The 25,061-nt window shown below is 37.6% G+C and overlaps 1 protein-coding gene across 4 annotated transcripts in view; it reads right to left on the minus strand.

Annotated features, from left to right (window-relative positions):
- CDK14 (cyclin dependent kinase 14) overlaps positions 1-25,061 on the minus strand; it is a 330,724-nt gene that overhangs the window by 62,286 nt on the left and 243,377 nt on the right. For all 4 annotated transcript variants that reach the window (XM_052802555.1, XM_052802583.1, XM_052802574.1 and 1 more), the window contains 2 exons: positions 7,727-7,866; positions 3,463-3,609 (listed from right to left, as the gene is read on the minus strand). In XM_052802555.1, the coding sequence (XP_052658515.1) occupies positions 3,494-3,609; positions 7,727-7,866 (256 nt within the window). In that variant the 3' untranslated portion in view covers positions 3,463-3,493. The remainder of the gene's footprint in view (positions 1-3,462; positions 3,610-7,726; positions 7,867-25,061) is intronic.

Consider the following 25,061-nt stretch of genomic DNA (forward strand, 5'->3'; position numbering starts at 1 on the left):
CAAGGAGTTTTTGGGATTTGTAAGCAGCTATGCTGCAGACAGGCAGCTGAAGCACTACAATATTTTAAAGATAGTAGAAATTCTCAGAGATGCACCAATTTCTTCAGCTGCTCCTTGCAGCTATTTCTGAGGGCAGCAGATGGGCTCTAACAAATGATGATGGAGCCATTTACAAAGTTACTGCCTTTTGCTCCTTTCCTTCACCAATCTGCCAGAAACTGCTGCTTCCAAAGTTGGCAGATGATGATGTTTGCCCATGTCCCAGCCACTCCTGGGCAAAGCCCAGTCTCTTTGCCTTCCAAACCCTAAAGGAAAGTGGATTTAATTCAGTGGGTGCACTATTAGGGCAGTAACATCTGGCAAGCTTGTGAAGAGAACAGCAGGAGGTGATAATTTCTTAAATTATCACAGCAAGATTTGGCACAGCTTCTTTGTTGGCACTCTCAACTTTATTTCCTATTCTACCCTGAAAAAAGGAAATTAGGAACACTTGGAAGGAAGGACTAGACACAAGACTAGAATTTCTTTCAACACCATCGAGGTTCTGGAGGTGGCTGAAGATGGTTCCGTGTTTGGGTTTTTTGTGTGTGTCTTCTAATAAATTCCTTTACAATGTATAAATGCATAAAAATACATAAAATATATAAAAAATAGAACCATTCCCCTGCACACACATCAGAGGATTTAGAGAGCACGTATCTACAGATCTTTCTCTTTCACAGCTTCCTGATGGATATTGGAATACTTCAAAATTCCAGCCCTTCCTAACTTCCCTACCATCTCTATATATGCATAAAGTCAATTCAAGAAGATGGGTAAAGAACGTATATACCTGCCTTGTCCAGGAGACGAGCTATAAGTATTTGTTTGCCTCTGTTTTTTTCATAATCTGTTCTATTTCCTTGCAATATTGGCACCTTTTAATTTTCCTTTATCCACACTAGCTGTAACGTTATCTGATCATGCTCGTTGACATTTTAACAGCTTGTACTGTTCACCTCTATCCCTCTAACTCTACTTGTCTCACCTACCTGTTAACTTCAGGGCCCTGGTGAGCTACTGTCATCTTTTTGCTTTTCATGCATCTTTTTGCTTCACTGAGCCTTGTGAATGGAGGCTTTAACTGAATATCTCGCAATAAATATCCCTTTCTTAATGCTACTATCCTGCTTACTGCAACTCCAGTCTTCTGCTAGAATAACTGACTCAGCTCCTAACTCATCCATTTTACTGGTTGAACATCCTACTTGCCAGTCACTGCTCTACTGCTTAAAATCGCAGCCACTTGCTATTCAGATTAAGCCTTCACCAGACCTCCTTTTCACAATTATCAAAACTGCAGTCTTTTTTCCCAACTCCTTTCACTCTCCACGCTGACTCTTATTTCCTCTTGCTTGGCGGTCTCATCCCTTTCAAGGTTTCCACCCATCCTAACAATTCCTCACCCAGGTCCAGTTTCCATGTCCACATTTCTCCTGTCTCCCCTGCTATTCTAGTTTCATCTCATTAATGCACAGCTCTCTACATTTTACTATTAAGAGGACTTCTGTTTGGTACTAACACTCTTCCAGTATTATCTGCTGCCCCCCATCTTATATCACAAGTCAAATACTACAACCAGGAACTGTTATGCTATTACACTGTAAGCACCTAACACAACAAAGTCCCAAGCCATGATGGAAAACTGTAATCAATAATGTATACATGTCACAACTTAACATTTGTTAAGTGGCTCCAGATCTTACACAATGAAAGGTGCTGTTCTGTATTAAAGCTGTGGTTGAGCAGCCATAACAGTACAGTGATGTATGTCAAACGTACATGTGGCTCTCTCTGCTTACATAGAAAATTTTAAAAAGTCATTTGTATCCGCTTAAATAGATATTCAGTAAGAATGATCAAATGGTTCTTTTTTGTGCTATTTTACATGCTCATTTGCAAATACAAACTTCCTATTGCATATTGTATAAATGAAAAATTACATTTGTTTGGAAGCAACAGAAAGGAGATTCTGTACATGAGAAATGAGATTCTGTATGTAAGCTTCCACACAAAAGGTCTTTAGCACAGATGGGCACATTCTAAATTTACTTTAGATGGCTGATATGTCACGTTAGAACAGACAAGGTTGAAGAGATGTCTGCAGGGACACAGCCCCAGGAAAAAGTAGGGATTAACTTGTCAATAAAGATGTAAACAGACTGCTCTGAGGCAGCCTCATTTCTGACATTAGAAAATCTTAAATGGTTTGCTGGTGAAGAGCTTGTGCAAAAATTGGGGCAGGCTGTCAAGACCAAAATCTATTCATTTCAGTTTTTCAGTAGTTGCTGCCTGTCAGGCAAACAGCCTCCATAACATTACAGGGTTAAAAAAAAATTGCGCATAAACATAAAACAGTAAACTGAATATAATTCATTAAAGAAAGTTATATCTAATATTGTAACAAGCAGACTTCATTAAAGACAGACTTCATGAGAATATCAACCACATTTATATGAGACTATACCTTTGAATAGGTACACGAGCAGCATGCGCATTTATCTCAGCTCCTAGAACTTCCGTAACAAGCTGTTATAATGGACTTAGCGTGCAAAAGCAACCGTGAATTTAAAAAAAAAAAAAAGGCAGGCCTGGATTTTTGAATGAAACAAATCTGCACTTTGGGTATTTTGTGAAACACTGTGGCATGAAACTATTTAGAGAAGCATACTAAGCAAAACAGCTATATAAGGGAATACTGCTAATCTGGAAAAGTCTGTCAAGTGGTGAATCCCACTGAACAAACACTGGGGTGATGCATATGGGCAGAAGAGAGTTAATGCCATGATATAACAACCACCATTCCGCTACTGTAATTTGGTAAGTAGCCTCTCTACTCACCTCCCCTTCCCAGGTTCTGTTCTACTCTTAGGATACCTGAAGTCATATTACACACTATTTCACTGCTGAATAACTACGGTTAAAAAGATGGGGTATTGACTGAAAGCCATCCAAGAACAAAACCAGTTCTAGTAGATCCACTGATATAGATCAAATTCATTAACATGACAGCACCTCTGTCTCCATCAAGAACATCCTTCTGCTATCAGGGCTACCAAACCTACTAAATGAATCATTTCTTGTCCTTGCCTCAAAGTTCAACAACAGAACTGGCAAGAGGTATTTTATCTCTCCATATCTTACCAGGGGAAAAAAACATCAGTCCAAATTAAAGGCAACCTAATGTTTAATCTGCTGGCACCAACTTCTGCAATATTTTCAACCTGTCAGTGACACTGATCCTGCCCCCAAGGCCAGGAACTTACACTCCTTATATTGACCATTAAACTGCAAAACCAGATTATCTGCCTGAACATGAGCAATTTAAGAAATGTGCAGTTGAATTTTATATTTTGTTTCTTCTAAAGAGAACTGAAGTAAAGAGTATTTTCAAAGATATACTTTCCAATAACCATGCCTTACCTGCATTTTCAGTTGTGAACATAGGTATTCTTCAGTGTTTGCTGTTTGATACACCTTTGCCATAACTATTGTTTTTTCCAAAGACTCTCATGCTTTCTCCAGTCTCTGGCTGTAATCTTACATTCGGTACCGTAAAAATAGAAGACACTGCAAAAAAGAGTGTCAGTTTAGAAACTTTGATTTTTTCCCGCAAAAGCAGTAATTTAAAAATAATTAGTTAATACATATGGCAAACACAACACTGAGTAAATATGTACAGCTTTTACATATACCACCTAATTATGCAAGTAAGCACTATAAAAATCCTGAATGGAAAGAAGCTGCATGCATTATGATGGAAGCTCTGTGATGACAACATTCTTAGCGGCATGCATCTTCTAAAAAAAAACTGTTCCCAGTTGTGTGTGTTTACTTGTCCTGTGTACCGCTATATAATTCATGTTTTCCATTTTAAAATTTCTGCTCTGAGAGCATTTAGAACTAAATAAGAATGTAAAAAAATGCACCAAGGTTCTTCAATAATTTGACATCACATATTACATCTTCAGAATCTTGATGCCAGTAGAACTGAGCTATTTTGTTTGACTTCATTTTATTAACTGTTAAAGAAAAATAGGCTTGTTAAAAATATCCCAACAACTCAAAAAGCTTTTACATAAAGCAATCCCCTTCTGCATGAGCTAGAAAAACCATGTAACACCAGGCAACTAATTACTAGTAGACACGATAATATTAATCACAGGGATCAAACTGCAAATAGTTAAGGATTCACACATTGATCATATGAAAACTTATTTTTACTTAGGATGCCTCAAACTATTGGGGAAAAACCACTGACTTTTAATACCTTCTGAGAACAAGTGTCTATATAAAAATATCCTCGAATATGCCACTGCATGGTTGCATGAGGAAATGTTAATAGACTGTTTAAAGAACTGATTGGGGCCGTAACAGTTTTCTTTGTTTTAGCATAGCTGTAAGTTTTTGGAGCTACTCTTTCATCTTTAAGTCTTTAAAAGACCTGGCTATTGTTTTGTGCACAAGATCTTCCCACTGTATTTTTGACATCTCAACTTGCTTTTGATATTCTGCTGTCCTTGGTAACATATATTATGAATGGCATATATTCTATGCAAATAAATCAATATGAGCTCTCAAATATGAAAGCAGAAAAGGGGGAGGACTGGGGGTTTTTTTTCAATAGAAAATAACAAGTACACATATTTAGTAAAAGGGGTTAATCTATAGATTACTGCTCAGGTGTGAGATGAATGAAGTCTATGTTGCATCATAAATTGTATTGTATTCCCAGACAGTATGTTTTCAGCAGAACTCCACGACTCTTACCTTTTTAATGTACTATTTTTAAAAAATGAAAGTGGTTAGATGTTAGACAGAGCTTATCTGGAAATTGAACTTCCAACCCAATTGAAATGATGCCTTGACTTGAAACCAAACCAAATAAAAAAATCAAAATTTTGCTTCTCGCATAAACTCATTTTGCACACATTTTTAAAATAAAACACAAGATTAAAATTTTATCCTGTAAAATATTACATAGAATATAAAAACTTAGTACTAAAGTAAAAACAAGAAGAGAAAGTGAAATACTTCTTTTTTACTTTTTCAATGTAGGCAGAGTCACCATACTTTCATGAAATACTGTGATTCCAAAGAAACAGTATTTTCTGATGGAGAATCATTTGACTGATTTTTTTCCCCTTCTCTTTTTCTTTCTCCTCACCTGTGAGTCCTTCCTTGGTTTTTAGTGCTAAATACCCAAATTTGCAATTCAGCACGAGGACTAAGGTGGACAAAATATATTCCACGATGAACACTATTCACTACAGAGATTTGCAAAATTGCAGTGGTGTCTTGATTAGGAGGCAGTAGATTTTGTGTGTACAGACACTTCTGTTGTGCATAAAGACTCAATGTGTTTATACCTACATTTAATTAACTATCAACAGCAAGTGTTTCTCAACGTAAAATATTAACCCAGAGAACTAGAATCATGAAAACTGGTCATTTCACTACACAGTAAACATTTTCCAACTCTCCAAAGTATATGACTTCTTTGTTTTGTAAATATGTTTACAAGTATATCCAAGTCATACTAAATAGAAATGATTGTAGTATTTGATACTGGGATTGTCCTTTCTTGCATCTGGATTTATGCTTCATAATGATTATCTACTAGACACAGAAATAGTCTTTCTGTAACTCAAAATTTTACTGGAGGCATTTAGAAGAACCTTGCTTTAAAATATAATGATTTTTCATCTTTATTCTCCCCCCTTCAAAAGGTTTCACTGCTCCTGATGTTTAACGTTATGCAAAGACGTGTTTCTGCCAATGAATATCGCCTTATGGTTATGCTTCTGCAAATAACCTGCTGTGAGCTGATAAAAGGATTAATGCAGCCAAAATTCTTAATCTGTGAAATTACAAATTAAATTCTCATATTAAAAATACCACCCTGAGGTATTTTTTGTGGTTTTAATTCCCCTCTGGTGTTCTGCATACATTGTGCTTGTTAATGACTAGGACAAGACTGTCTCTGTTGGCAGCCTGCTGCAGAGTGATAATGTGTAGGCATTTACTTCACTGATAGAACTGGATTTAACCACTGACTGATAAACTAAGTGGCAAGTGGGTAATAAGTCCATATTAACAGAAAAGTACTACTGCAGAATTCAGAATTCAAAATCCTGGCTAGACTAAATCACACAGTCAGAAGGATTGAGATGTCACCACTGCAGAGTGATTTTTGTTTTCCATTTAGTGGAAAAAAGATAAATGAACTGGCATTCTTGATGTTTCATTAGTCCTGAAGAAATGAATCTCTTTGCATCAGTTTCAGCAAAGGCAGACTTTCAACAGCATCCTTAATTTACACTGCATCCTTTGAATTTTCATCTTATAAAGTACCGCAGTCAGCAAACTGAGTGGTGTGTTAGCATGGCAGAGGAGGAAACTGGGAATCTTTTTGCAGAGCAAGGACACGGTCTATGACAGAGCTGGTGATGGACAAAAATTAATGGTGCTGGTTTGATTTTAACGTTCATATTCTACAAATGGGAGAGTGCTCTTCAGAGCAGAGTCAGGAGTAGGGTACTTGGACAGTCAGGCCACAGAATGAGCTCAAAATGTGACTACTACAGCTGTTGAGGATAGAAAAGATAAATTTTTGGAAGACAGAAGTTTTCATACTGACACTGATGTAAACAGAATCTGTTGTGGATTAATATTCAGAAAGGGAGCTCAGTTTTACAAGCAAACTTTTAAATCAGCCATAGTTACACACACACACATGCCATTGTTGCATCTCTGAACTTTTTGCCTCGAAGTACTGGATTTAGATCTTTTGGTAATGGATGTATGCTTGAAAGCAGAAAATAACATACACTGTTCTAATGCAAGCATGCTTCTCTTCACCACATTTGAGTTAAAGCAAAATGCTGATTGTTATTCCCCTGTGAAACCTATTTTTAATAACAGAACCTTCTCTGAATCAAAAATATGCATGATAATATTTTTCCCCAGAATAAATAGTAGTGTGCTTTTAACACTGGAAAAAGATATGGACATGTATGATATAAATGATTCACAATCATTAAAGAGATAATTGACAGCATACATGATGATAGGAACATTTCTGCCAAGTCAACTGGAATGCATTTTGTTTAATAAAAGAAATAAAAAGATGTATGTAAATGCTGAAAGCATTCTTAGTTAATATCATCTGCCATCCTCTTCTTACACAGTCTAATTCAGCAAATTAACTGATTGTCTACTTTGTGTTTCTCAGACTTCCAAATGCCGAGTCCTTTCTTAAAGGTTACTGTTATAACAGATACAGATTCTGTGAATCAAACACGGCTGGATTTTTATCCTGTATGCTGCAGCTAGTTAAGAAGTACTGTATGTTATAAAGTGAAAAGCACTAAATATGTAAATTGTATTTTTCCTTTTGCTTTATGACAATTCAGATAATTCTCTTGGCTGCACACATAATCAAATACAAAGATAGCTGGCTGCAGACTGCAGAGCAGAGATAGCAAAAAAAAAAAAAAAAAAAGAATCCGTTTTGTCCTGTGTCAAGCTAACTATGTAATTTCAAGCTACACAATTGCACTCACGTATTTTGTGTGTGGCTGTGTATGTCCATGAAGCTGTCTGCATGTGAGGGTTAGCATACACACATGCATCTGTATGAACTAGCGTCTTTCTTTTACATCAATTCGGAGGTGGTTATACTCACTATCAGTTAACTCCCATAGCCGTGGGGGCAGATCACTGAAATACTCATGGCTCAGGGCCGCCTGTGCTGACAATCTGTTCTTTGGGAAACACTGGAGTAGTTTGGAGGCTAGATCTTCTGCGTGATTCACATAGCTCAGCCTGTAACACAAACAAGAAGGTTCTTCTGAAAAACAATCTCATTATTCTGTTTACTAATTCCATCTGCAGCCAGCACAGTTGAAACACCGAGTCTTACTAGCCACGATAAAGACAAAGTCTGTTTGGGAGCACTACCAGGAGAGATATTCCTCAGGTTAGGGAGTCAATGAATTACTTCTGGATTGATAGCTCAAAATTCATACAAATTTTACAAATATAGAGCATATAATATACCATATCACACGTGCCCTGCCTAGTATGCTAAAAGATCATAAGCAACAGCATCTTGAAAGCAACTGTTTTGATTCTTCCATTTACATTTTATTGAGCATACTGACAGACTGAAAATTTACAGCGCTGGAAACAAATGGTTACTACTATCTAAACCCGTGAAATCCAAGCTTAAAATAACAGCAGTATTCATACAACTTTGTGAAGTATCAAATTTTAAAATCCAATGACGCTTAACATGCAACATATGCATCATGTTTCATAAAGACATTTGTCTTTTAGGAAGTACTGACTTCTTATTTTTTCATATATTCACATTGCAGGGGGTTGACTCTTCATCAGGTGTTAATGGAATGTAAACATTAAATTGTAAGTGAATTATCTTTTCTAAGGTACCTAGGGAAGTCTGAGAAAACTCATTGTTTTACTGGGAGTTATATGCTTGGGAATATGATAAGAAAATATAAACTAAAAATAATAGATTTGGAGGAGAGAGAGTAAAATGGTAATCAGCAAGACATGGCTTGCGTCTAGTAACCTACAGCTGCCTTCTAAATTTCCAAAGCCACCAAACTTATTCTGCTATGTAGTCAGAAAAGAGGTGCTGAATCTTGTCGACATTGTGCTGCTATTATTAGTAGGTAACTTTGTAAATTCAGCCATGCCTTTGCTCAGTAAAGATCTCATCAGGTAAAAATGCCAAAGTGTATAAAAGGTCTCCTATTTTTCAATGCACTGGTTTCCCAAAACAGGTAAAGTAGACTGCAGTCCAAAATACTGCAGTATTTGAAAAAGATTGTGTATCCTCTAAAATCAATAATCCCACAGCATGTTTCATGCAAATGTTAATTTTTGTTCAGCTGAAGCTGACTTGCTGGAAAGCCATTCGGGGAAGGTGGATTAAACAGTTACTCTTTTACTGGGCTGACATGGCGTAATTTATACAGATCAGTGTATGCACAGGTGAAAACTATCTCTACAACAAAGAACAGACAACACTGAAAACACTAAATGAAAAAAAAAATTGTTATTACAGTGAGAACTTTAAACTCACAAATGTCATAGACACAACTTTTTGTCATGCCCATACTACACTCAGTGTGAAAAAAAAAAAATTAGAAGTCAAAAGTATATCTACTTAATTATGTGCTGACATATGTATGATATGCTGATAATTGTAATGATTCAAAAAATACGCCACTGGCTGTCTTTTTAATTTCTAGCAACTGTATGCTAGATAGGAATTTCTGAATACTGTGCCTATCTGATCTCTTCTTGAGAACTGGCAGGATATTTGTCCAGAAATTACCCAGGGATGAACTGCCCAGAAGTGCTGACCACTTCAGGGCATTATTTCTCATCAACCATAATCTTACAGAATTCCCTGGATTAGGATTTGGAATTGCCTTTCCAGGTTAAACAGATGCTGAACTCCAGTGTTTCTGATGGGCATAATTTCTTCTGTTTTCATTTTCAGTTCATGACAAAATAAAGGCATCTTGAATGAAACAGTCATTGCCTATAAATTAGATTACATATTAGATTAATTCCAGACTCCTTAAACTACCAGATCGTAGAAATTGTTTCATTAAACTTTTGTGAAAATTACAGGAAAGTTCATTACAGAACACAGCAAAATACCAGGAGAAAAGCTATTCTTAACAATGAAAAGGAAAAAGGAGGGGTAAATATTCAAGGAGAATTGGTATTAATTCTTCTACACATCCAAAATTTCCATGGACCAGTGATTATATTGAGTCTCTGCTGCCTGCCTTGTGTCCTAATCCCACCTGCACCAATTATTTGTTCAGAGGTCCTGGCAAATCATTTCACCAACGTATTTTTTTTCCCACAGAGGTAGCTGCATCCTTTTTAGGAGCCATAGTAAACTTGCTCTGTCTTGAAGGAAAGCTACTGTTAAGTCAGAAAAATGAGGTCACTTAAGTAAGTAGTGAAATATTACCCTCCAATATAAGAATTGTACCATTCCTTAGCTGACCCATAGGTAAAGTGCAGACGCTAATTAAGTAAGGCAAAGCAAAAGAAAAGAGCATTCAAATATTAACGAATTCTGAACTGCAGGTGAAATTATGGATGATGACACCCTAGTTCCTTGGTGCTCTTGAAAAGAGTAGTGCTGACATTTTGACTGTATTAATGGTCACCAATGTACCTGGCATACTGCTAAGAATTTTTTTAGCAAGACAATCAGATTAACTAATATAAATTGAAAATATTTTGAGTAGCAACAGTTTAGGAAGCCAAAGTCACCTTCCCAGTTTAGAAACAAGAGAGACCTGTTTACTGAGATCAGTCAAGAAACCAAAGATAAGTATCAAATAATCAGCAGATTATACATTAATACAATGTAAATGGAACAAAAATATCTAGGGCTGCAACATAATCACATCAACTAATGAAACAGTTGTGAATAAATCAGTCAAAATTAGAACCGATTAATAAATAGAAAAAAGACTAAATTCATTGCACAGTCTGCAAAAATAGTTCAGTCTGCTATAATTATTACATTCACCTGCCCTGATAATACTCTGAGTAGTGCTGGGAGGGGGGATGTTAGTTGTTTCTACAGTGCTTTGAAGATTCCAGTTGCTACATTATTAGTATTATGTTCCCAAGCATTTATAGATTTTAAACTCAGAAGGGACCATAACAATCAAGTCTCACCTCCTGTGTAATACAGGCCGAAGAAGATCATCCAAGTAACTCATGGATCAAATCTTCACTTTTAGCTAGGCTCAGCTGTATCTTTAAATTTCTACATGAAAGTTCTAGCTTTGTTTACAGAGCTTTGCACAGCAATGAAAAAATTCTTCTCCAAAACCCATGTCTTCTGCGAAGGTCACTTCTGGAAATCAGTGGACATTGCAAAAGGTATATGCATGTGGGCTTCTAATGTTGTCAGTCTTAAAATTGATGCCTTAGTGGAATGCATGACTAATTTTGCTGCTTTGTTTAAAGACAAGCTATTCTTTTACTTATGAAAAATGCACTGTATGATCATGTATTTCAATTACATCTACTGCATCAGAATTTTTTGGAGAAACCCATTTAGTGCATAACCTCAGCGGTCTGGAACGTTGGAACATTTGGTTTTGTTTCTTTCCTTTTTTTTTTTTTGCCAATAGCCTCTTTAAAATATCCTCCTTAAAACATGAACAGTTTGTCTGATGTAAGTTTGAAACATGATTCCTCAATAGGGACAAAGGCTGAATTTTCTGATGGGGTTCAGTAGTTAAATACCTAATACAGAAAAGTTAACAAAAAGAACTAAAGAAAAAAAAGATTTTATTTTTAAATACACCTCCTTCAGTATGTGACAGGATAGAATTTCATACAATATGGCTTTGTGTCTAAAACATAATAGCATGTTTTGTCTCACAGTAGTTGGGACATATAGGAACTCGGCATGCATGATATGGCAAGTCTCAATATTCACGCTTCACTTACTGTCACACTATTCACTGAGGAATAGTTATTAGCCATGACAGCATACATACTTTCAGAAAATGTGGCATACAGCAGAATACAGAGAAACCTTTGGCAATGAGTATTAAATAATAATATCTAGATATTGTTTTAGAAATATTGGGAGTATTTTTACACACCTACTCTGATGACGTTTGTGAAACACACAGATTTTCAACTTAATCCCAAATGCTATATACAGCCTTAGCTCAAGAAAAACAAACACCATATGAACCTGTCTCACTTTAAACATATATGAATCCGACTAGACTTGAGCAGTTGTAAATCTCATTGGATTACAAGAATTTGATTTAATTTCAGAAAACAGGCTTAAATGTCTTTCTACTGCAGAGGAAGGTCAGTATTTGGTCAAGCAGAACATGACTAAGATCACTGAAGTTTGGTTTAAGCTCTTGAGAAAAAGAAAGTTTTGGGCATGTGCAGTGAACTTCTGAACTTGGGGTGATTTGCTTTTAAATGCAACGAAGGCGGCAGCTCAAATTCACATTAATAATTAAGACAAATGGGCATTAAAACAAATGGAGATAATATGCTGTCTATATACTCCTAACAGCATGAGGTAAATATTTCCCAAAGCAAAAATCATTTACTGTGCATATTTTCCATGTGAAGATACGACTCTTGCAGCGTATCATTAATTCATTTCTCGACTGGCGTTTATAGCATGGCCTAGAGAAGTGAGACACCTAATTCCCTTTGGAAATCTCAGCTCTGCTTCTTTATTCTAAGTAATCTCTTGCAACCTGAAGTGCTGAAAGACAAAACCACAGTTAACCCAAACAATCACACCATTTAGCAGAGTTTAAACTTTAACAGTACAAAGAGAATAAACAAATCGGTGCAAATCAGGCAGGCCATACGGTAAACCTCGCAGCTCGTTTCGCAGAGGATGCCGTGGTCCCCTCAACCACAGGGCTCCTGTACAGTCCCTGTGGTATCTCACCTACCATCGCACTGCCATGAGGGCCGTATTCCCCATTTTCACCCAAGTCTGCTTGAGGATGGCAGTCTTTCCCCCTTGTTCCAGGCTTTAGGCCTCTTCTGAGTTCTGACACAAAACTGTGCCAACAATGCGTAGTGTAGCTAATGTCTTCTCTGCAAATTCATTATCTTCTCACCAGCTGACACGGACATGCCCTCATGTGCCTTGACAGTTTGCACCTCTGACTATACGTGTGACCCTACTAGCAGCAGCTACGCAGCACACAAATCGGAGCAGGGCCTACCTTAAGTAACATTTCCTTTTTACTAAATATCAACAGCCTTTTCTGTTCTTACAGCCATGCCGAGAACACCTACCGTCTTCAAAGACTTGACGTGCCAGTTCCAGCGTGCAGTAGCTGCTTCCCTAACGCGCCTGGTGTGCCTCCACAGAGCTTTTGTAGAGTTTATTTAGCCATCATGAAACCACTGCAACAAGTGAATGCAAGTTTTGATGCGATGCTTTTAGCTTTTGATGCAGATGAAGGCATAAAGCGGCACCTCAAGACGAGAATCTAACACAGTAAAGACGTTACCATTTTTTCAGTGTTTTACACAGAGGGTACTGAGGACTACAACTAATGAACAAAGAGAGACAAAAGCTTTTGAAGGCTCACTGAAGCACGGTTTTACTTGTTGCTGATCAATCACAAAATACAGAATTTGCTCTACAGCACAGTGTAGAGGTACTTCAAGCCAAACCATACAGTAAACGTTACAGTCAAACACAGCCACAGGAACCACATTTCAGTGTTGGGATTGTGCCCCACACCTGCATGGGGCTGCCAACAGCAGTCCTAACGTTGTGCTGGGTTGTGCACATTCTTTAGGAGGCATGTGTCCAAACACCCGGGGCCCCTCTTGCTCTTCCCAAATAGAGGTGTTGGCAGCAGTTTAGATTCAGAAACACTGAGCTCTCTACACATGTAAGGTGGGAAAGTATGGTCTCCAGGCTCCCTAGGCCATCGGTTTAATTGTACTCTTCTAGCTCGGTACCTCACTAGATGCAAGATTGCCACAGTTGTGCAACATCCTACTCAGGCTTCTTAGATGAGCTAGGCTGGGACAAATCCTGCATTAACGTGGCTATACTGCTCCCAGCATCTGTCCTTGCTCTGTGCTCCTGCACAACACTGCACTCCACAGTCTTCAGACCTTCACGATTTCCGTAAGGGTGTATGAAACGATCTCTTTGGGAATTTAGAAATTAGTTTGATCCCTTTTAATTATATTACCGTACCACAGCATCAGCAGTCTTATCTGTTGAAGTACTGAAAAAGTGGTCAAAATGTTTATTATTAAAATAAAAGGCATGACAACCAATGATAAGTATTCACTGATACAGAACAGAGATAAAAGCATCAGTCTTTGATTCTTTGATATTGCTGTTAATGTCAATGTAAAAGAGGTCAAAGCCCCATTTGGAAAGCAGTGGAGGTAAGTTCATTCAGTGCATTCTAGGAAGGTAATAATAACCCAGACCCATGTGAACTAATTCTCACTTGACAGTTGCACAGGTGCCCTTAGCTGGAAAGCAGCCAAGATGAATAGCATTTCATGAAAAAAAGTGAATGTAACAAATTAAAGTTCTAACAATATAGACAACTGGGGTTTTTTTCTATTTTACTTAATATAGCTTTACCTCTAGGTATATCATTTTTAAACACTTGGTAAATTTTTAAAAGAATCTACTGATCCAGTAGGTAAACCGTAATTATAGTTGCAGCTCCTGAACTTCTCAGAATGGAGAATTAAGACGCTTAAACTGCTCATGAGTCACGTGAGGCTTCAGAGATTCAGTTTGGTCACACCTAAGCTAGACAATGAAGTGATCCAACCTCTCATGGCAATTCACATTTGATAATGGCCATTAAGCTCAGTCATAACTAGATCATAAAATCATTTTTATCTATCATCACTGAATGTAACTCAAGACAAAAACTTAGACATTAATCTATTTCTCCCTGACACAACCTGTACTACATTTGATGGGTTTTAGTGTCCGTTTCAGATGCATTGCTGTATTTCTACAACACAACACTGCTTGCGATGTTCAGCTTGAACGGTTTGCTAGACATAGGAAGCAGAACATTAACACCCTTACAGAACACAACACCTTTAAAAATCGAATTTGGTTGATTTGAGCTTTAAATGCTGAGCTTAAAGAGAATCAGTCAACATACAACAGACTTAACAGTATCCTGAGTTTTGTCCTTCTATAGCCTGACATGCACCTGGGCTAGCTCTTGCTCTGATGCCTCAGAATAAATATGCTGGGCTATGAAACCTTCTAAAGAAACCCAGTGCCAACTATTGAGAGCTTAGGGCATGAAGATAGCCAATACTGTTCATTGACAATATTGCAGATATTTCCTCCACTTGTTCTATACCATTTTGATACAGAATAAGGTTTACAGTTGATACTAGTTATCTTTTTGCCAGGGTAATATATGCTGGAGCATCAAATGAAGGAAGAACTATGGAGTCTGTATGGCAGACATTAAAGAGAAGAAAAATAAGCTTATTTAACCAGCAAATATACAATATATGTCCAGTGATAACATACTATAAGCTATTGAGAACGTGGCTTTCTGTGATACGATCATGTAACTTCCTTAATTTCTGGGAGTTCTGAGGCTGTGATATTCCAGGCAACGTGACTGCTAGGTACAGTGTTCCGCTACTGTTTAAAACCACAACTAATTCTTTAAACCAAAAGAACAATACCTGAAGTATTTCACATTATTTCACTCAGTTTTCAGCAGTGTCTCTAAGATACATGTATTTCCCAGAAAAAGTATTTCCTAAGCAATTTTAATCAGAACCTGCCTTACCATTTTGCCCTAGAAAGAATTTAGCAATTACTTCTTTTTGATTTTACATGTGTTGTGGTTTAACCCCAGCCAGAAACTAAGCACCACCAAGCTGCTCGCTCACTCCCCCCTGGTGGGATGGGGGAGAGAATTGGAAGAGTAAAAATGAGAAAACTTGTGGGCTGAGATAAAAACAGTTTAATAGGTAAAGCAAAAGCCGCGCACGCAAGCAAAGCAAACCAAGGAATTCATTCACCACTTCCCATCGGCAGGCAGGTGTTCAGCCATCTCCAGGAAAGCAGGGCTCCATCATATGTAACGGGTACTTGGGAAGACAAAACACCATAACTCCGAACGTATCCCTCCTCCTTCCTTCTTCCCCCAGCTTTATATACTGAGCAAGACGTTGTATAGTCTGGAATATCCCTTTGGTCAGTTGGGGTCAGCTGTCCCGGCTGTGTCCCCTCCCAACTTCTTGTGCCCCCCCAGCCCACTCGCTGGTGGGGTGGGGTGAGGAGCAGAAAAGGCCTTGGCTCTGTGTAAGCACTGCTCAGCAACAGCTAAAACATCTCTGTATTATCAACACTGTTTTCAGCACAAATCCGAAACATAGCCCCATGCTAGCTACTATGAAGAAAATTAACTCTATCCCAGCCAAAACCAGCACATCAATCAGCTATTTTAATTCTTTCAGCATCCCAATTAGCCCAGTGTTAAAGACACTAGTTATGGAAGACATAGTGTATTACTTACACCACAACAGACTACTACTGAATTTGCTAGATTTATAGTTTACTGGAAGATCTTTGCTTGCTGCAAGTGTAATTGATGAAGAACAACAACATGGTGGCGACACCTAATCAGAAGCTTTTGATTATTTTGAAATTCTTTAACAGGCATAAGTCTTCTGATCAAGGAGAGTGTTTTTTAAAGGCCTTTTTCGTGCACCTCAGCAAGTTGAACAGAATATCCGTGGAAAATAAATAGAGCTAAAAATAATTACTAACACCCCAATCATTTTATGAGCTATTATTTCACCAGAAAATGGAGAAAATATATCTTTAATCCTGAACAAAAACTCTTCAAGGTTTATGTTCTCTATAAACCTTTCACTGAGAACTGAAAATATAAGTTAGTAATGCAATAAATGCCCTAACAAATATATCAGATTTTTCACTTAATGCTTTTTACAGGCTTAAACCAAACTGAGTGAAAGAAAATCACCTTTTACAGTCTGACTCTTAAAGGAAGAATGCCTTTCTGTTATGCTTTTTAAAAGAAGGCATGGTGAATTTATATCAACTTCACTGAATCTTGGGGCATGATAAAAGGAAGAAAATACGGCAGCAGAGTTAACATTCCATAGCATTCTTTCTTCACATATTCATTTCCTCACTGGCTGGACATAAGCAAAAAAAAAGGAGGGAATAACCCCCCCCCCAACATAGAAATAGCTGAAATAAACCTTTGGCACACAATGCAGTCAAAGCTCTGTGCTTTTCCTCCTCCCACCCTCAACAATCTGGATTGCTTCTCTCCAAAGAAATCCAAGCAAAAAATACTCCAGAGAAAAAAGAACCAAACTCTGAATTTCAAATTTGTCAAGTGGGCGCAGCCACTAGGGCAGTAACCAAAGTTTCCCCTATTTTCCCTTATTAAATAACTACAGAAGAAAAAACAGCTGTCTTTTTGGACCTATTGCCTTTTGAAAACTAAAAAAAAAGACAGAACTAAATTCTAGTAAATAAACATTAGCACCGCCTTATAAATCTCTGCCCTCCTGTCTGACATTTTATCATCTTGGGTTTGAGAAGTCTTAATTTCATTCTAATGTAAATAAGAACTGGTCTGTTTGCTCAGTACTTCAACAAGAATTTGCTGCAAGGTTGCAGCATGCAGGCAGTGCCCCAAGAAGGGTGACCTCGCTTTAGTCAGTGAAGCCAAAGATCATTTATCACAGTTAACCTACAAATCTGTCTTGCCAGGGCCTCAGATCCGTCAATCACTTGGAAGCAGCTACTTGTCCTGTCCTCCTACAGCTCCCTAAAACATCGGATGGGTCTGATCTTTCCTATTATTGTATACCTCTCAGCTAATAAAATATATTTTTATGGATATGGAATGAATAGGAGTACTTCGTATTTATTTATACAGCTCATTAAAGGTGGATAGAGATTTGGAGGCAGAGAGAATGCCCCAAGCCTAGAAAGCTTGGGAAGACAGACCCCAGGCATATGCATTTATTTAACTTTATGTATATGAGTTGCCTGGCTCAACCCAATGAGACTAAGCAATTATGTACAAGTAGGCATCCTGGTCTTTTTACAACTATACTCCTAAGCTAAGACATGACAGGGAAATGATGCAGAACTAGTAAACATTGAGAAGAGGAGACCAAGATGGTTATAATGAGAGCATATGGGCAATATATTCAAAGCTATGCAGTCAAAAATACTTTATTATGTATTATTATGCCTATATATTTAGACAGACTTCCATCATACAGAACTAGTTGCAGCTCCCTGACCCTCAGATACTTGGTTCAGGTGATGTTAGAAAAGAACACAGGATGAGATGCCACATTTACACCAGCATTGTAGAGCAGAAGGTGCCATTCCTTCTCCAGATTCACTCTCCTGATTTAGCACATCACTCTTTCTCTTTACATTAATGGAGATAAATACTTTCTAAAGTGAACATTAGGTCATCTTCCAGTAGGGAGAAGCTTGCAGACTGAGAATCCAGTGCCTGATACCAACTGCAGTAACACTTGTTAAGAGACAAACATGCTTGTGCCAATCTGTTAAAAGAAGGCTGAATTTGACTTTGAACTTGAACAGGGGAAAAAAAGAGTGTAATTATTCAAGGGTTTCTTAGGCACAGAGACCATTGTAGAAGAAGAAAACAGTGATCTGTCTCTAGTATGCAATTTGGGGAAAACGTAACATGATTTTGCATTGATCTTTTTAAAAAAGTGAAACATTACATATCCACACATACCTGTGTTGAAGTGTCTTTTTAAAAAAGTCGCTCAGATTTAACACAACAATTTATGCCTTTTTAACTATAAACAGGTTGGAGGTGAATGACCAAACCACAAATTCCATATATTTTAGCTATGAATTACTGAAATATGTGGATTTTAAGTGCTTGTACTCACATATGTGTGAGGATGCAGTGCTATCTGACACTCAGAAACTGGCTTGCAGTAGGGAAGGACTCAATCCTGAACTATTTTTGCAAATCCTAACCTGTCAAAGTAGCATGAAAGAGAGACAGCAAAGCAGGAAGTTACTGCTATTTAGGCATAAATCAGCATAGGTGATTTAAGAACTAAAATCAAAATTGTTATCTATAATAGTGACCACTAAAGGTTAGATTTCCCTAAAATCCCTAAAAATTGACTGCCAGTAGAGCTCAGAAGGTCACTTCTAATGACCCAAAATAAGCAGGTGGATTTTCAAAAGATTTTGCACACGTGGAATTGTGGAATCCATGGAGCTCTGTGACACATCTGGTCATGGGTGCTGCCACCAAAGTGGGATGGGCAGGTAAATAAACATCTGGGTCCCATTTTAGGGTCCTAAATGGATATGATGCTTCTGTGAAAGCAGGCATTTGAGGCAGACAAGGACTAGTCCTAGCAGCTTCCAAACGGAGAACAAGAAGCCTGGAGAAAAGGACTGCAAACAACTGGTGAAGACACTATCTGGGCACAAGCCCAGCTGATTCCCAGAAAGGACAACAGCCGTTGTGAGGCTGCTTGAATGATCTAAGAGACAGAAGAAGGCCTAAATACGAGTAAGGTATCACTGACATAAGAATAGGGAATAGGAGCAAATACACAGCTTTGTGAAGGATGAGAAGAAAAGGCATAATTATGGAGGATTTTGAAAAGGGTAAAAAGGAGCTTAAAAAAGATGGAGTGAAACAGTCAGTGTTGGGAGGGGAGCTAAACAATCCACAAAAAATTAAACTGAATTTACTGGTTGCTTTTTATATGATCTGAAGAAGGGTGTTGGCCAGGAGAAGACATAAGAAGTATATTACGATAATCAAGATCTGAGTGACAACGTTGGTTGGGGAAGGAAAAAAAGTATCTTGGAAAAGCTGGAAAGAAAAAAAAATTGTAAAACATATATAGGAGTCTGGATGCATGGGATAGGAAAGATAAAAAACATCCCTAAGGCTTCAGGCCTCGGTGACAAAGGATGCTAGCATGACAGTGAGAGGAGAAACTTCACTGGGAATATGCTCAAGTGTGCACAGGGCAGGGAATAGTAAGAATCTCTCTGTTGAAGCCTATATCACCAAATTAAGCAGGGCTAGGGAGAGAGCCTGACCTCTTAACTACTGAGTGTCCACATTGCCCCTGGATTATTTTGGCCCATGCCAACTGGTGTTCTCCCAAATCACTCCTAGACACAGTTCAGGGAGCAACCCATGCCAGGGACCATTCCCAAAAGGCAGCATGTACCAGGCTCCTACAAGCAGGGCATGCAACATATTACCTTCAGTCTTATGTTAGAACACACAATTCCTGTGGTCTGCAACATGGGTCTTATGTTATTTTGGAAATTTTGAATTAAAAAAACGAATACTGAATACCCCCAAACTAATAATTGCATGTGCAGCTGCATGGGGACCACATAAAGCCCACAGGAGATGCATGCCCAAGTGTTACTTAGTAGAGCTGTAGCTAGGTCTGCCACATGGCCTCAGGGCCAGAAGATAGTCCCTGGCTCTTCTTTAGTTAGCAGTATAGACATAGGCTGTAGCTGACACAAAAATTATATTCACCAAACACTGTCTGTCAACATCTCAGGAAAGATTCATGCCCTCATGGTTGCAGAATAAAGCTTGACTCAAGGGCACTTTAAGGATCAAATATGAAAGAAATGAAAGGAATATAACATTATTCTACAAAGTCATAATGTGGAAGGAAGGCCAATAATAATCTGGAGCATGTACACAGCAGTAAACAGAGCTTTAAGATCGCTATAGAATCTAACCAAAGGCAGCAATGCAAAAATGATGGTCCAGTCTTAACTTGCAAAGATGTCAGAGAGAAAAGCATAAATTTCATCTATTTTTACAAGATTTCCTTGGATTTTGTAAGTTTGGGTCCAAACAATAGCAATATTTTAAAACTACTCTGGATTCCTAAACAACAGGGACAAAAAAGCAAACAATACATTTATGAGAATGTGACAGAAGTAAAAATATTATTTTTTCCATTTAAATTCTTTGCAGTAAGATTCTGAGTTTATAAATCCAACACAAAAAATTAGAGCTTTTATTCATTTGTATTTCCAGCCTCCTATTGCAGCAGTGATTATAAAACAAACACAGCTGGCATCTTTATTATTTTATTCACTGAAGGATTTAGCTGGACAAACATCACAAAGATGGTGGCTGCTTTCATTGAATTTATGATCAAATATGCTGCAGCATAAGATCAACGCTGTTACATCAATTATTATGAGATGTGAATAATTTAACAGAAAGTTGTCTATTTGTAAATCAGATCTTACGGATATAAATTCAGCTGAAGTAGCAGACTATGGATATACACTGTATTTTACATTACATTATTTAAAAGGATGCAGGTTTTTTATGAATCACATTTAGTGATAAATACTGCCATTTACATTTTGGTATCCAGTGAGCTGCTAATTCAGACAAACAACATTTCAAAATTTTATTTTAAACTTTAATTAAATTTATCTTTATCAGAGAAGAACTTAACTGTTTTAGTGATGTCTTTCAAAATTACAGAATGTATTTCCTATAAAGGCTTAATTAAAACCAATACACAAACTACCATCACCATCATTTGGGGTTTTTTTTCAATAGATTTTCACCAGAGTCTGTTTTTCAGCATAATACCAGGAGAGTTATAATAATTTTAATGCAGAACATGTGCCTTAGGATATAGGATTGACTCAATGCCTGAAAGAAAAAGGTCAGTTCCCTTTGGAACCACTTGCCTCTTTGCCCTCCAGCAATGACAGGTGCACCAGCCCTATGCCGAGACTTGTTATTCACAGTGTGTTCCTGAAGATACATAATCTAATCTCTCCATTTTAATGCATCAGCAAGGGTTATTGACTCTTATCTTCCCATTTTGACATTCAGGTCAAGCAGGCACTGAACATATATACATGATAATCTGCCTGCAGCCAGCATCTTTCACAAATTCTCAAACAATAGCTTCAAACTTTCTAAGCTAGGTTATTTAAAGAAATCACTAAATTTATGAAAACTGTTTGGCTAGCAAATAACATCAAGTTTTGAAACAAATCACTATTTTCACTAGTATCCTACAATGCCATGTGCTTCTGCATCACTAATTAAAAAAAAACTGCATGAAAAAGCAAAAATTCTTGTTTCTCTGTCCTATATGGCAGGAAAGAAGTCTGAAATCTGAAGGCAAATACATGAAGCACCACAGCCAGAAACTCGGGAAAGGAAGCAATTAAGATCTTCTTGACAAAATTGCAATGAATTTGGGGAGATGGTCACAGAAGATTCTCATGAATGGCAATATCTGAATATCTATGATTACCATCCTACTGCAGAAAAGGTGGTGATCAAAATTATGCTGAAAAACCCACATCAAATCATCAAAAAAGTCAGTAAAATAAGTATTTGTCTAAGGTAAAGATATTTTGTGATGTTGTACCACTGCAGAAACCTTAACTACTGTCTGTAAGTCTTTGGTTGGCAACAGAGGCAAACAGCATGGGTTTTGAGATTGGCTTAAACTATCTGCAGAGGTGACAAAACTCAGTAGCATTATTCATATTGTTACACTTATTGCCTGTCTCCCAAAATTATATACATTTCTGAGACCCTCAGATGAGAATCAAAGGAACTTTTGAGTTAAAGAAAAATTATCTGTAATACATGACAAAAAAACAGTGGATAATATCAAGCTACTTAAACCAACAGCAGTTGTTTAGCACTAAGCAGTTTTGAATGCCACCCCAATTCTTAAGTTGCCTATCATTTTGGCTCTCATTTTGGAAAAATCTTGCCTTTAATGGCTATATACAAGTAATGAGAGACTTGGCAGTAAGGTCTACTTCACTTACATTACTGCCTTCACAGTATGTCTTCAATTCCTCAGACAAATATTTTTAAAACAGATCTCAGAGACTCAGTTTTGTCAGCAATGTCATTATCTGGAGAAGAAAGATTTCAGCAGAGAGGCCAACAGTAGAGAACTCCAGCAAGAGGGCAGAATTAGGAATGTGAGGATATAATGATGCCTGGTGCCTCTGATCAGAAAGTATTAGACTTCAAACCAAGAAATGAACACAGACACTATGGCAACATATGAGTAACAGACTACCAGAAATGTAATTCTGAGAAATTAATAAAACATCGGCATGTAGAAATGCCTAAGGAGAAAGAACAACTGGAAACATCTGAAAAGAGTTGATCAGTAAGTACTCAAAAACGTTAATGAAGAACATACTTTGAAAAAAAAAAACCACCATACCTGGAAACACCAAATAAACATGTCTATCTGATATACGTCTCAATATCTTAGGGAATTCTTAAGGAATTAGTGAGGATAGCAAACAAATGTAAGTTACCTTTTAAAAGTCTTTCCAGGAAATCTACACGGGAAGAGTTAGACCTCTTTCCTCATTTCTCTTTACAGGCTTATTACTGTAGGTAAGTTACTGTAACATTAGCTAATTTTGCTCTACATTCTAAAGTATTGTACTAGACTTAAAAATATATATATATATATACAGACACACATTCTTCCTTTCTGGTTTTCAAATAAGGAAGAGAATCTTGGCAAATATTTGCCAGATATTGACACACAATATAGAAGCAAAATATAGACAACAGAAACAAAACATAGACAATATGGAAACAAAATTAGTTTTAGGAAAAAACTAAGACAAAATGGCAATCAAAAGAAGAGACGACTAATGAACAAGACATCAGATAAATTGATTATTATTAAAAACGGCCTTAAGCATTTGTGGAACAAAGCAACAAGAGTAACGTTTGATGCAATTTCTCTAAAAAATCTTGCTCTGTGGACAAACTCTGAAGAGCTGGGATGTGATACACTATCTCATAGACTGAAAACTGGCTGACAGACCATAAGCAAAGGGTAATGATGAGAGGCAATGTACTGAGTTGGAAGGGAAGTGTCCAGCTGTGTGCCAGAAGGATTAGTGTTAGTTACAGTTTTATTTAACGTCTTTATTAATGAACTGGACTAAGGGACACACTGCATAATGAATTGATTCTTAGATGAAACTAAATGTTGAAAACACCATAGAAGACAAAGAAATTAGTACAAAGAAGCTAACAGAAGTGAGATATGTGGGCACAAAATCTACAAGCAAGATAGAGCATAGAGAACTACCATTCCTTCCAGGGAAAAATAACCCAAAATATGAATAGATTCAGAGATAATAATGCCAACAAACTCTAGTCCAAAGCCAGAAACTGAATTAAATGTTGCAGAAGAAAACAAAGAACATCCATGTCCATTGGGGCTGTATTTTCACAGCTATCATGGATGGGAAAGGTATAGGACGGTAACAATGTAATTTTACTACTGAAAAAACATAGAGTTATTAGTACACCGAAAAAGAGGACAAAGGCTTTTGTGGTCCAGTTTAGGAGGTTTATTAATATTTTTAACTGGGCCAAAAGGATGTAACACAATAACTAAAGCTTAGTAACACAAAAGAGGGGGAATTTAGAATAAAGCACAAATAAATTGAATGTCAGGGTAAACATTCTATTAATGAGGTCTGTTAGGAATAATCTCCCCCCAAAGTTTTAAAAGGTATAACATTTGAGCAATTTACAGTTGCTCCAATTTGAAAGAAACATTCAAATATAAATTGTAAAGAATTTTTCAGCTTGGCAAAAGGATAAATAGAGAAACTCTAGAGATCTTTCTCAGTCATTGGCTTCAATTGGCATCATGTAATTCATTACCATAAAGCTGACAAAACCTGCAGCGCATTTCAGCTTAGCACTAACCGGTCCTGAGCTGGGCTGAGAACTTTGCCTTTTGCGCTTTCGCAGCTGAGCCCCTTTATGGTGCCGGCAACGTATCAAACAGTCCTCAGCGGGTGCAGCGTGCAGTAGTAGACACAAAAAGGGCACTGAAGTGTAAAGGAGCAGCTTCCACCACCCTGAAATTAATTTCATAAACCCCATTAAGTAGTGAAACGAACAGAAAAGTGGCAAAACCTCTCGGCCCCGGCCCTGGTGAAGCGTCCGGGGCCGCTGTGCCGGCCCGAGCGCTCCCCCTGGCGCAGGCAGGGCGAAGCAAGAAGTTACTTCGTGGTAAAGGGAGTGTAATAAATTTGCTGTCTGGTAAATAAATGACTTCTTGTTTGTATCGCAGGTTAACACACGTTGTGTCATGATATGATTCCTAAGGTCCCTCGGGCAAAAGATAACGACCGATAAAGGGGTATTTATGGGAAAGAGGAAACGAAATGGGAAATTAAAGATGTGTTTTTCAGTACAGCAGTATCACTGCAAATCATCAGGAGACAGAGGCAGGTTTATATGCCTCTAAATCACAAATCCTTCTACAAAATCTTTTCGTTTTGTGTCCAGTTTCCATCCTTGCTCCCCCCCAGCATGACTCCTGATCACCCCTCAAAT

This window comes from Harpia harpyja, chromosome 1 (assembly GCF_026419915.1).
Source record: "Harpia harpyja isolate bHarHar1 chromosome 1, bHarHar1 primary haplotype, whole genome shotgun sequence".
NCBI lineage: Eukaryota > Metazoa > Chordata > Aves > Accipitriformes > Accipitridae > Harpia > Harpia harpyja.